The 13725-nt window shown below is 37.1% G+C and overlaps 1 protein-coding gene across 1 annotated transcript in view; it reads left to right on the forward strand.

Moving 5' to 3' along the window:
- LOC110450601 (proteasome-associated protein ECM29 homolog) overlaps positions 1-13725 on the forward strand; it is a 40748-nt gene that overhangs the window by 25299 nt on the left and 1724 nt on the right. The window contains exons 26-46 of the mRNA XM_021498211.1: positions 178-246; positions 563-680; positions 1305-1475; positions 2108-2293; positions 2502-2549; positions 3023-3144; positions 3416-3578; positions 3955-4014; positions 4421-4510; positions 4754-4820; positions 5149-5240; positions 5499-5565; positions 6307-6435; positions 6770-6841; positions 7283-7494; positions 8189-8232; positions 8581-8629; positions 9152-9298; positions 9814-9925; positions 12514-12619; positions 12898-12992. Coding sequence (XP_021353886.1) covers positions 178-246; positions 563-680; positions 1305-1475; positions 2108-2293; positions 2502-2549; positions 3023-3144; positions 3416-3578; positions 3955-4014; positions 4421-4510; positions 4754-4820; positions 5149-5240; positions 5499-5565; positions 6307-6435; positions 6770-6841; positions 7283-7494; positions 8189-8232; positions 8581-8629; positions 9152-9298; positions 9814-9925; positions 12514-12619; positions 12898-12992 — 2219 coding nt within the window. The remainder of the gene's footprint in view (positions 1-177; positions 247-562; positions 681-1304; positions 1476-2107; positions 2294-2501; positions 2550-3022; positions 3145-3415; positions 3579-3954; positions 4015-4420; positions 4511-4753; positions 4821-5148; positions 5241-5498; positions 5566-6306; positions 6436-6769; positions 6842-7282; positions 7495-8188; positions 8233-8580; positions 8630-9151; positions 9299-9813; positions 9926-12513; positions 12620-12897; positions 12993-13725) is intronic.

A 13725-nucleotide genomic window follows, 5' to 3' on the forward strand; every position in this document is an offset into this window, starting at 1 on the left:
AAATAGCAGCCGAACATCTTTGTTGAAACATTATTGGTTTCGGTATCTAAAAACAAAATTACTTGATAAAGGAAATTTAGAAGGTAGAAGTTCAATGCTGATGAGAAGTAACTTCTGTTTTTCTCTCCTTTTTTTTTTTTTTAATTTCATTTTGTTTGTCTACTTGTAATTTTTCAGGGCAAAGCAAGAAGTAACTGGAGAGAGCAAGATCTTTGAACAGGGATCTATTGGCAAAACTCCAGACGGGTAAGTTCTCTCATCCTCCAGTTATTATAAAATAAAACTCCAACGGGAAAGCATTCTGATTCTGCAGTTCTTTCAAGATAAAAGTTCAGATGTTTAGATGCTGCAATCTTGTAGTTCTTGTGTAAAACATTTCCAGTTCGATATGTATTGTGACCCTGTAAAATCTAGATGGGCACCTAATTTGATCAAGTAGTTCTTACTGTTTTAAACACTGACAGGGATACTGGCCATTTATCTATACTGTATGCTTCATTTCCTTTGACCTTTATTCTATAACCTCAATTCCTAGGATAACATGTTGGGTTTTTTTCTGCAGTGGAAGTCTATCAACATATAAAGAGCTATGTTCAATGGCCAATGATCTCAACCAACCTGACCTCATCTACAAGTTTATGCACTTAGCGAATCACAATGCTATGTGGAACTCCAAAAAGGTTTGTTGTTAGGGTGTACGTCCAGAGATAATAAATAAATGTCCCTGGTTTGAATTGTGAGCTGGCTCATTGCTTCTTCTAATACTATACACATGTAACAATATAAAGAATAGTTATAACATGAAAATCAACATACAAAATTGTTAAGGTTTGAAAACAAAACATTCCAAATTTACTCCCTGGAGTCCTGAAGTAAAAAGTTGTTCAATGGCCAACATTAAAAATGTGCCAAATTTTGGAGTTATAAAGAGATTGCAGATATGTAAGGCAGGTATTGAAAAAAATAGTTAAGAATGATTTAAAAGGGGATATTAAAATATTTTGGCTGTTTTAAAAGAAGATATTAAAATATTTTGGCTGTAAGTCAGATAGTAGATGAAATGAAATGAGGGATATTTTAATAATGTGTTACTGCACATGCTTTGAATAATTCATGTTTGCTTAAAATTGTGTGAGCATAATTTATAACTAGGAAACAAAATTGATGATATTTTCAATTGATGATGTATTTAATGCATTGAGATTCAAAATGAATTATTTGTTTGAAGATTTACTGTGAACATTATACCAGTGTACTAAATACTTTCATGAAAAGTACTTTCTGATAAATGTGCACATTTACAGGGAGCAGCGTTTGGATTCGGCACTATAGCTGCCCAGGCCGGGGAACAGTTGGCACCATACTTACACAAGCTTGTACCCCGACTTTACCGCTACCAGTTTGACCCTAACCCTAAGATACAGCTGGCCATGAGTAGCATCTGGCAGGCTGTTGTACAGGATAACAAGAACACAGTAAGTGTAGCTTTAATATGTTGTTCTCCAGTATGGAACTGTAAAATAATTGAATTGGCGTTTTTTTTGTGCACAGGCCAAAAGAAAGTGTAATTTGTGCCCTGCAAACTTTGCGGTATCATGAAACACCAATACGATACACATTGACAACGAAAATTTCTGACAGCAGAGCGAAGTATACCATGAAAAGTGTAAATAGAAAGCTGCTGTAAAGAGTTGTATGTAGTATGTTGTGTTACTAGATTAATATTGGAAACATCCATTATGGTGTTGAATTTGTGAATTCTCTTTGTTTTGAAAATTAAAAGATACCAATTTCATAAAAGTAATCATAGTGTGTTATTTGGAATTAATAGTACAAACAGCGGGGGCATAACAAAGTCTGACTTATTTGTCTCCTCACTTCTTTTCAAAGTTTTTAAATGCTATTTTCCCCCCTATATATCTGTTTTAGTCTCTTCATACATTGCCTGGCCCCTCGTGGTTAACAATTGGAGGCAATGTAAGACAACAATTAAACTGACTTTCTATTAAAATTAATGAGTAGCTTAGAATAAACGATTGTGGTGAACGTATCTAGATTTAAACAGAATGTGATAATATATGTCAGACATCACTTTGTGTTTATTAAGGTAGATAAATACATGAAGGAAATTGCGACGGACTTGGTAAAGAATCTCACCAATAATCAGTGGAGAATTAGAGAGTCCAGTTGTCTGGCTGTGAGTGACCTGTTACGGGGACGACCCCTAGACGACATCGTGGACCTCCTACCTGACTTGTGGGAGGCCTGCCTTCGGGTCAGAGATGATATCAAGGTATGGCTGCACCAGTTAAACTTGTTTTAGTATTGAACTGCTTTTAGGTGGCAATTTTATGAGGTATGCAAGCATTTGCTGTTGAAATTGTTCTTTTGCCATATATACATGATTTTAATAAACACCTTGTCATTTCTTTCCGTAAAGGATAAAAAACCTTTCCCATCTTTGCAGACATGTACATTAAACACTTTTCATTTTTCCATAGGAGTCTGTTCGGAATGCTGCAGATGTGGCTTGTAGAGGGCTCAGCCGTGTGAGTATCTACTAACATATACCAATTTCTCATTACTCCTCGGGGAATTAACCCTCACTATTACAGAAACAAAACAATAATTGTTATCATATATTTGGTCAAATTCTCAATGAATCTGTTTTCAAATTGTTATATAATTGTTTTTTTTAAACTGTCGGTTTTGAAACTATGTCAGTGTTGTCAAATACTTACTTTTCAGATCCAAAATGTCTGCTCTTTTCTATACTTAACGTATGTCCTGATGAACTTGGTTCTTTAGTACTTTAATAAACAGAACATTTGTTTTCTAGGAATTCTTATATGATAATACGGTTTCAGAATTACCAGGTATATTGAAACAAATCTCTGCCTGCTACAAAAATTGCGCTCCAATATAAATATATCAGGAGTACTAGTGAACTGACTGAGCTTTCTCTGTGTAACTGATCCTCTGTGATATAATGGACATTCACTGATTTATTTTAACTCCCCAGGCATCTATTAAGATATGTGATATCAACTACGGGAAGATTGGGGAGCAGGCTACGAAAGCTGTACTTCCTTGTTTACTGAAAAACAGTATTCAGAGTTCTGTGTCTGATGTCAGGGCTATAGGGTAAGTAATTCTATTGGGAAGTTCATTCTATTGAAAATGTTTAAATTTAAATCTGTTTGAACTGGTGTTGAAACTAGGTTTTTTCTCTAGTTGAGTTGCAGACTGGGAGTTCAGTATGTGATTGTAATGTATGAATTTGTTGAACTTGTTTTCTGAAGGTTATATAATTACCTACCATATTGAAGATCTGTAATAATGCAGGTTCTCTTTTGAATCCCCACATTCCTCTCCTTGTCACAGCAACACTTAAACAGTACATGTATCTCTTTAGGTTATCTACCATACTGAAGATCAGTAAGAATGCAGGATCCCTGTTGAAGCCACACATTCCTATCCTGGTTACAGCCTTACTGGAGGCAGTCAGTGGTCTGGAGCCTCAGGTCCTAAACTACTACAGTCTCCGTGTGTCTGACAGCCAGGCCGCCCAAGATCGGGTGTGTATTTGAACTGTAAAAATACCTCTAGCCTGTCTATGTAGGAAATCAGAACATATCATTGTCTTGTATGACATTTGTTCCTACTCATATATAAATTGAGTCAAAAAATTATTAGAAGACTGTTGTACTGGGTGGTTTCATTATATTTTACTTTTGATAATAAGCTAAGGGAATGCAGTTTTCTGAATATTTGATATTTAGTTACAGGGATGGAAATTTGGATCATCAAAATGCAATGAGATTAGTTCTTATTATCATACAGTTTTTATGCTGTAGATATGTTTGAATACATTTTAGTAATGCCTAAAAATTTAAAAAAAATGCATGGGAAAGGGAAAACCTGATATTGATTGACAGATGGTTTATCTTTCAGCTGGACAGTGCAAGAATAGCTGCATCTAAGATGTCTCCGATGATGGAAACAGTTAACTTGGTTGGTATACAGATAGGATATACAAAAAGTGAATACTTCAGATTGCCCGCTGAAGCAATATTTTGTATGTAAATTTTTCATCAGAAAAAAATATGTTATTGAAAATAGAGTGAACATATATATATATATTTACAAAGAAAGCTATATCAAATATAAAATTTGTTTATACTGATTCAATAACGGTATGACTTTTATTAGTGATCAAAGAGATGTTATATATTTCATTTAGTTTATATAAAAGTTTTGAAAATATTAGTGTGCAGAGATCCTGCATTAAATGTTGATGACTTTCTCTTCTGTAGAACGGGATGATATAAATAAGTTGATGTCATGTCACTCATGAATGATTAGTTTGTGTACATGATGAGCTGACATTCGTGTGGTTATTTGTATGTTTGTATTGCAGTGTGTCCAGTATGTAGATGAAGAAGTGCTGACAGAGTTAGTTCCCCGTCTTACAGATCTCATTAAAAGTGGAATAGGTATCGGTACAAAGGTAGGACTGGTTTATAGTCTAATCTTGTTGTCTAACTTGTACCGCCAGGAACATGATGTAAGCTAGGTGATGCATTTAAGATACATGGGTGTCTCACACACCAATTACACATGATTTGGAAAAATAAGATTTCAGTAGGAGTTTGACAATTATGTAAAAGTTGAGACATTTTGGTGTTGTTAAACTGGAAAATATAGAGCCATTTTTATTCCTACATCTAATCAGTTGTGATGTTTGTTCCAGGCCGGATGTTCCAGTTTTGTGATCTCGCTCGTCCATCACTGTCCGAAGGATCTTACACTACATGCAGGTAATTTTGTGATGGTCAAATATATAGAATTTTGACAGCCTGTTTGAAATATTAATATCTTTAATCACAAAGTTTAAAGTCCTATTTAAATTCTGAATTACATATTTAGTATGTATGTACCAAAGGAATTCACAGTTACTGGTACAAAATGACCGTATCGTTTATACTGTTTGAAATACTTTGAATTTGGAAGCATCATTGCAGAAAAAAATCAGTTTATATTTACTGAAATTTTTCTGCAATGATGCTTTTCCAACATTTGTTGGAAGATAACCGTAATTAACCTGGAATTATTCCTAAACAGTTTAAAATACTTTTTCCTTTACAGGGAAATTAATGGGAGCTTTTTTGACGGGTATAAATGATCGTAACTTATCTGTGAAAAAAGCATACGCATCAGCATTAGGATATCTAGTCAAGGTAAGAATGCTTCATCATAGAAACAAAAGTTCCTAGTTCTATTTTTGTGATGATTTTAATTCAGGATTATTTGACATATTGTGATTTGTTTAAGTAACAATCACTTCTTTATAAAAAATAAGTTAAAGGATAGATGTTATGGGATAAATGAATTTCAAATTGTGTCTCCTCACTAATAAAAGTGGAAATAAATATGTACTTAAATTGTAATGATTTATAGTATCCAGAGGTTACAAAATAAAGGTTTTACGTTTACAGGTGGCTAAGGACAGCAGTGTAGAGAAGCTCATTGCCAGGCTACGGTCGTGGTACCTAGAAAAGGAAGGTAAGCCGACCTCATTAAAGCTGATTTTACATCTACAGTCAGAAACTTGAGTCGTATCAGTGCACCGGTTTTAAATATCGGTAGATTCTTTTCAAATATCTGTAAATCATGAGACTGTTTTGAGTTTTCCCCCTGATGAGAATTTACAATATTTTCAATTTTGCATGATTTTTTTAGCGCACTTCAGAAAGGGTGATTATTTTCAATTTTGGAACATTATTTGAATATCACAGATTATATATTATTAAGATAATATCTAAGATTATCAACATCACACACTAAGGCGTCTGACTGTCTTGTTCACTGTAGCCTCCACCACTGAGTCGCAGTTTCGAAGCCTATATGCTTTCCTCCACCACCAAACCTGGCATGTCCTTCAAACACACACTAAGATAAGACAATACCACACAGGTTACTAAGTGTGAAGACAATGTAACAAAAAACTAATTAAGACATCACAGCAGACTCAATATCTACCCAGATGTTGAGGAATGGTACTTGATTCAAATACTGAACTTGACAACATTTTGGGATTAATACTGAAAAAATGGGTTAATGTAAAACCTGAGACAATCCTTTATTATCCTGGCATTAAAAGTATGTTTAGACTGATGGATATTATGATGATAACTCTTCTTGACTTTTATTCTGTAATCACGTATACAGTATTTTATGCCAAAGTCTGACCAAATAAAGATGCTAGGAGAATGAAAGCTGTTTTATATGAAATTTTTTTGACAGAGGAGTCAGCTAGATTGGCATGTGGGTTAACTCTACACTCCATGAGCCTGCACAGCCCAGACATCTTAAAGAGACATGCCACTCAGGCCATGCCTCTTGCCTTTTTTGCTATGCATGAACAAAAACCAGGTAAGTGCTTTCTATGAAATTCATTTCTATATCACAAAATAACTGGGACCTCTAGAAATTTCTAAGAGATAAAATGTTTATTTGTATCAGATTCTGATGCTGAAAGCAAGAAAATTAACTGAAACACAGTTTCCACCTTTAGAGAATACCAGAGAACACATGGGAATAAAAACAAACAGATATTACGACACCACTCTCCCCTCGATTTCTCCACTTCTAAAGAAAAGTGAGCTGTCTTTTCTCCATGTGAGTTTTATTTTCGTTAAGCCTGAGAAAAACCCTGGATGTATTTTTTTATTTTCTGTGTCCTGCAAAGTTGTTAATTTGTTTTCAGAGGAAGAAAAATCCAAGAGCCCGGAGGACAGTCTGTCGATCTGGGACGAAGTGTGGCTGGAGGTCACCCCAGGTATGGGTGGTTATCGACTCTTAGGACATAACATAGGAAAATGGATAGCGGGAAGATCTTGCTTCCAACATGTCATTTACAACTATAGTGAAAACAGTGAAGTAATAATTAGATAAAATCTATCTTGTTGATATCTTAGATAAGATTCATCAGTTTGGAAGTAGGTGATATCAAAGTTTTACTTTCTATCCAAACAATGTACGTATTAAACGTGTCGCAACATACAAGACCGACTGGTCCCTTTGTCAAGCTATGTATAAATCAAACAAGATTATACACTCAGTTACCTATCAATCATCAACTATTTCAATGGTTAAAGAGATGAAGGGGAGGATGCAAGTGACTCACATAATTCTCATATCATTAAAAAAGATAGAAACGTAGAATTAAAATAAAAACAGCTAATGAATGACAATTAATTTGTTGATACCATGCTGATAGGTACGGAGGCAGGAATACGACTATACATCCAGGAAATTGTAGAGCTGCTGAGAGAAAGCATTGAGTCCCAGTCCTGGATCACTAAGGCTCAAGCAGCACTCTCCATGGCAACGGTAGCTTCTAAATTAGAGGCCCAGCTAGGGCCACCTCACCTAGGCAACCTGCTGTCCGCTCTTCTGATTGGTCTACAAGGCAAGACGTGGACAGGCAAGGTACGAGAATGTATAATGTCGAAGGGAGGTTGGGCCCTCATGACATTTTAGCTCTTCTAGCTTTAATACCAAAGTGTGATAAATCACTAGGGATCTTACATGGTTTAACAACTTTCACATTGTATCTCTAAACATGGAATGATTCCTTGTCTCAATTTATGTTACATATACTGTATACTGGTAAACTTGTCCATTCAATTATTCACCTCATGTTTATTTCACCCTTCACATGAATTTAGTTATTCATGACAAATAATAAATGATACATGATAAATTCACCATTATTATGGAGGGCAAAAAAAGTATAAGAAATTTTTGCAAAAATATCCCAGTATACTGCAGTATAAATACATGTAGATATGTATGGGAATAAAAAGACCAGTTTTATATTAAGTTTCAGATATGAGGTAATCATTTTTTATTTCTTTCTTTCTTGAAGGGCTTACTGTAAAATGTAAAAATTCTCACCCAATGATACTATGTGTTCTGCCTTTGGACAAGAGGGCATTGTTAGATAGTTTTATAACAAAAGGAGAGCTGATTCAGCACTAGATTAATGCATTATAATAGACCAGAGGGGGACGACAGTGTTACAACTTACAATAGTTTGAGCATCTTTGTCAATTGACTATTTGACCTTATGGCCTGAGTAATACAAAAATACCACATTTCTGATGTGTTCTGTCTGTTCCAGGAGGCACTCTTACAAGCTGTTAAAACTGTGTGTACCTCATGCAGGTAAGTTTCTTACTACTGGTTCATTATGGAATAGAGACCTAACTGATGTAGCTTAATTGATTGAACATCTACTTCATGAGTGGGACTGGACACTCCCCTCAGCTAGATCATTTGATACAGGTAACTGGTGTCAACGACAGACTCAAACTAACTTTCAATGTATTTCAATAGTTCCTGATGTATGTTACTCCTTAAATTTTATTCCCAAATCACAATAAATTTGTATGATGTAAGGTATTTCTCCGGAATGATAATTAAACTGGTTGTTTTCTGTACAAAAATATACAGAATAAATTAACATAACAAAAAAACTTTTCATGACCATAACAAATGTTTTTGTTTCAACAGAAAATCTATAGAGAATTCAAACACAGAAAGCCAGCCCTCTATTTCACAGGTAAGGTTTAACAAAATAAGGTGGCTAAAAGTACTATAGGTCAAAGTTCATTTTAGACTAAATAGGTAACAGACCAAATGAGTACTTTGGTCCGGAATGATGTTCAGAGATTTCCATGCATAGAGAGGCATTCATTTGATTGAATGTTGCAAAGCTTAAAATATATGAGATTGGAGACTATAGCTTTTATATTCGCAGTATTTGTTGTTTTTCATAAACCAGAAGTGGGCATTGAGATTTCTTTTTAAGTTATGATGAATTTGCTTTGTCAGATAATGGATTTGCAGGTATGAAAAAATATCATTTTGTACCTTTGAAATATCGGTATAACATTAAATGTGGCAATCAAAGTGGGAAATATTTTTACCTGTAAAACAGTTAACTCAGCTTGCATTTAGCATGTTTGCAAGGGTTAAATCTGCCAGATTATAGAGTTCCATCGTAGTCATCATACAATTTGTAAGTTGTAAAAAGTTGTGGCATGAAAACGATCTGAGAAACAATGTATATGTGTACTTGAAGGTTGTAGAGGCTGTGATGAAGGAGTGTAGGAAGGAAAGACTGGCCTATAAGCTAGAGGCCCTACAGTGTATGGGTAGTATACTGGAGGAGTACAAACTGGACCACTTCAAAGACATGTGGGACATCTTATCACCAACCCTCCTCAAGGTCAGATAATTTCTCTATTGACTCATTAGTCTTACTGGATCTTTTTATCATTTGAAAAGGAATATCAATACTTGCCATACTTTCTGCATGTTGTTTGTTTGAAAAGTTGAGTAGGAGGCATGGTAGTCTAGTGGTAGGACGCCGGGCTCGTGTCCGAATGGTTTTGGGTTCGACTCACGGCACGGCACTGTGTTGTATCTTTGAGCAAGATACTTTACTCCGCTTGTTCCAGTCTATTCGGCTGTAAATGAGTACGTGGTTGGGCAGTGCTAGAATTGTAGAATGCTTGCTTTGAGCACCGAAATGGTATCACCGGCTGTATGCTCCCCAGGGATTTGAGAAAGATATTGGCTGGTTGCAAAGGCCCTATAACCATGAATAATAATTTGTGAACCGCTTTGAGACGACCTACAAACTAGGTTGTGATAAAGCGGTATATAAGAACCTGGAATTATTATTATTATTAAGGATGACAAGATGTTATGCTATTTAGTGTTGTTATTCTGTCTCTGCAGAAGGACAAAGAGGGTGAGGATGACGAGATCAAACCAGAACAGAAACAGAACCAGTTGTTATGTTACTATGATGTCCTAGGGCAAGCTTGGCCCTACTCACAACCCACTCAAGGTAGGTCGACACATTGGTAGACACGTTCCCCAACCCACTCAAGGTAGGTCGACACATTAATAGACCCGTTCCACAACCCACTCAAGGTAGGTCGACACATTAATAGACCCGTTCCCCAACCCACTCAAGGTAGGTCGACACACTGATAGACACGTTCCCCAACCCACTCAAGGAAGGTCGACACATTAATAGACACGTTCCCCAACCAACTCAAGGTAGGTCGAAACATTGATAGACACGTTCCCCAACCCACTCAAGGGAGGTCGACACACTGATAGACACGTCCCCCAACCCACTCAAGGTAGGTCGACACATTAAAAGACACGTTCCCCAACCCACTCAAGGTAGGTTGACACATTAATAGACACGTTCCACAACCCACTCAAGGTAGGACGACACATTAATAGACACGTTCCCCAACCAACTCAAGGCATGTTGACACATTGGAAGACACGTTCCCCAACCCACTCAATGTAGGTCGACACATTGATAGACACTTTCCACAGCCCACTCAAGGTAGGTCGACACATTGATAGATACGTTCCCCAACCCACTCAAGGAAGGTCGACACATTAATAGACACGTTCCCCAACACACTCAAGGTAGGTCGACACATTGATAGACACTTTCCCCAACCCACTCCAGGTAGGTCGACACATTGATAGACACGTTCCACAACCCACTCAAGGTAGATCGACACATTGATAGACACTTTCCCCAACCCACTCCAGGTAGGTCGACACATTGATAGACACGTTCCCCAACCCACTCAAGGAAGGTCGACACATTAATAGACACGTTCCCCAACACACTCAAGGTAGGTCGACACATTGATAGACACGTTCCCCAACCCACTCAAGGTGGGTCGACACATTGATAGACACGTTCCACAACCCACTCAAGGAAGGTCGACACATTGATAGACACTTTCCCCAACCCGCTCCAGGTAGGTCGACACACTGATAGACACGTTCCCCAACCCACTCAAGGTGGGTCGACACATTGATAGACACGTTCCACAACCCACTCAAGGTAGGACGACACATTAATAGACACGTTCCCCAACCAACTCAAGGTATGTTGACACATTGGAAGACACGTTCCCCAACCCACTCAATGTAGGTCGACACATTGATAGACACTTTCCACAGCCCACTCAAGGTAGGTCGACACATTGATAGATACGTTCCCCAACCCACTCAAGGAAGGTCGACACATTAATAGACACGTTCCCCAACCCACTCATGGTAGGTCGACACATTGATAGACACGTTCCCCAACCCACTCAAGGAAGGTCGACACATTAATAGACACGTTCCCCAACCCACTCCAGGTAGGTCGACACACTGATAGACACGTTCCCCAACCCACTCAAGGGAGGTCGACACACTGATAGACACGTTCCCCAACCCACTCAAGGTAGAGCGACCCATTGATAGACACGTTCCCCAACCCACTCAAGGAAGGTCGACACATTAATAGACACGTTCCCCAACCAACTCAAGGTATGTTGACACATTGGAAGACACGTTCCCCAACCCACTCAATGTAGGTCGACACATTGATAGACACTTTCCACAGCCCACTCAAGGTAGGTCGACACATTGATAGACACTTTCCCCAACCCGCTCCAGGTAGGTCGACACACTGATAGACACGTTGCCCAACCCACTCAAGGTAGGTCTACACATTAATAGACATGCTCCCACAAGATGTTATGCTATTTAGTGTTGTTATTCTGTCTCTGCAGAAGGACAAAGAGGGTGAGGATGACGAGATCAAACCAGAACAGAAACAGAACCAGTTGTTATGTTACTATGATGTCCTAGGGCAAGCTTGGCCCTACTCACAACCCACTCAAGGTAGGTCGACACATTGATAGACACTTTCCCCAACCCACTCCAGGTAGGTCGACACACTGATAGACACGTTCCCCAACCCACTCAAGGTAGGTCTACACATTAATAGACATGTTCCCCACTGTGATGTTGAGAAGCTCTACCCAAATGGTAAACTTGTTAAATGCTCAAACCCATTATAAACAGCAGGATGCAGTAGTATTGATGTCCACGATCTTATTTCCACTTAGGTTAAAAGAATTCTAAGTCAAGTATATTCTCCATAATTATTAGAACTGACAAAGTCAGGTAAGCAAAATTTTGGGAGCAAGTGAAAGTATATACTGTATATGTATATGTAAAATATTTTTTTGAAAAAGAAAACACTTATACCCCTGCAAATATTTATATTTTTACCAAAAACAGATTTATACCTTGTCTTTTTTGTGGTAGTAAATCGACCAAAGATGATAATACATGTGATATCACACGGAACAACTGAATGAGATCATATCTAGTCAGACACTGCTGCTGTTGATCGCATGTTTATAAGCTCATGCTACTTATAGGCCAATGCCAAAATAGTTTCTATATTATATTATATTAATACATGTATTGAGATAGACACAGAAAAGTTAATGATATATATAATCACCAACTGTATAGAGAATCTGACCTCACAGCATTGAGAAATTGTTACTGACTATCATTACACTACAAGTCACTCACAATGATTTTTGTCAATTTCAGATGAATACTCACAAAGATTCCATGAACTGTTATGTTCGTCCCTTCCCAGGAACACGTGGAAGATCCAGACCAGCTTATTGAGAACCACCTACAAGTTTCTGGACAGGTGCATATGCATTTGTTAATCCAAAATGTTGCTACCTGATTAATGACCACAGCAATATCATATGGAGTATCAGAAGTGAACATTTTTGAGCCATCTCAAAATTTAGCAAATTAACTTTGAATGTAATTTTGGGTTAAATATTGAAGCACCATTGTGCCTCTGTTGCAAATGTTTAAATTTGTTAAACGATAAAATAAATTTAATTAACAGTTATGCTGTTGTATTAAAATACAGAATACAGTTAGTAACTCATCCTCCACCTGTCTCTTGTTCTCCAGACACTGTTGTTTCTGTACAAAGTCTGTATCAGAGGATCCTAAGCGGTGTAAACCTCTGTTGGAGGGAACGCTCCAGGTGGTCATTCCTTGTATGGGTAAGTCAGTTTGTAATGTTTATAATGTGCTTGATGGGAATTTTTGATAAGTATTACATAAACTATTATTTTTTTCATAATGTAACACTCTTTGAATGAAATGCAGATTAATGAAAAATTAACGGCAGATAGGTAAGGTCTCAGAATTAACTGTGCATGAAATAAAAGTATGTGCATTTGGCAGATTTCATTGTCCAGCTTCAATGAAGACGACATTCACATATTTTTTTTTTTTATTCCAAATCTATATTTTTTTGTTCTAATACACTTGATATGCTGGTTTGTATACCATTGCTGTAGAAATAGGATCTTTTGAGTAGGGCATTGAAAACTGAAAGTGAGAAGAACAATCCAGTCTGTTGTGTCAGCAGTTAATTACAATTCCACAAGTATTGACAAAGGGATTGTCTCTAAACACAATTCTACTGTAGTGACAGGAGTTGTCTCAAAGATATTGCTGTTCTGTATTTTGACAGAAAGGGTTGTCTCAAAAGATATATTGCTGTTCTGTATTTTGACAGATATTGATGTTCTGTATTTTGACAGAAAGGGTTGTCTCAAAAGATATTGCTGTTCTGTATCGAAAGAGGAGCTGTGTCTGAAGACATACTTTATTGAATTGATAAAGGGGTGATATGTCTGTTGTAGTGACAGATATATTAGTAGTTGTCTCGTTTGATATGTTCGACTGTATTAACAGAAGAGTTGGTCTCACTGAGCCTTCCTTAGACAG

This window comes from Mizuhopecten yessoensis, unplaced genomic scaffold (genome assembly GCF_002113885.1).
Source record: "Mizuhopecten yessoensis strain PY_sf001 unplaced genomic scaffold, ASM211388v2 scaffold5343_2, whole genome shotgun sequence".
NCBI lineage: Eukaryota > Metazoa > Mollusca > Bivalvia > Pectinida > Pectinidae > Mizuhopecten > Mizuhopecten yessoensis.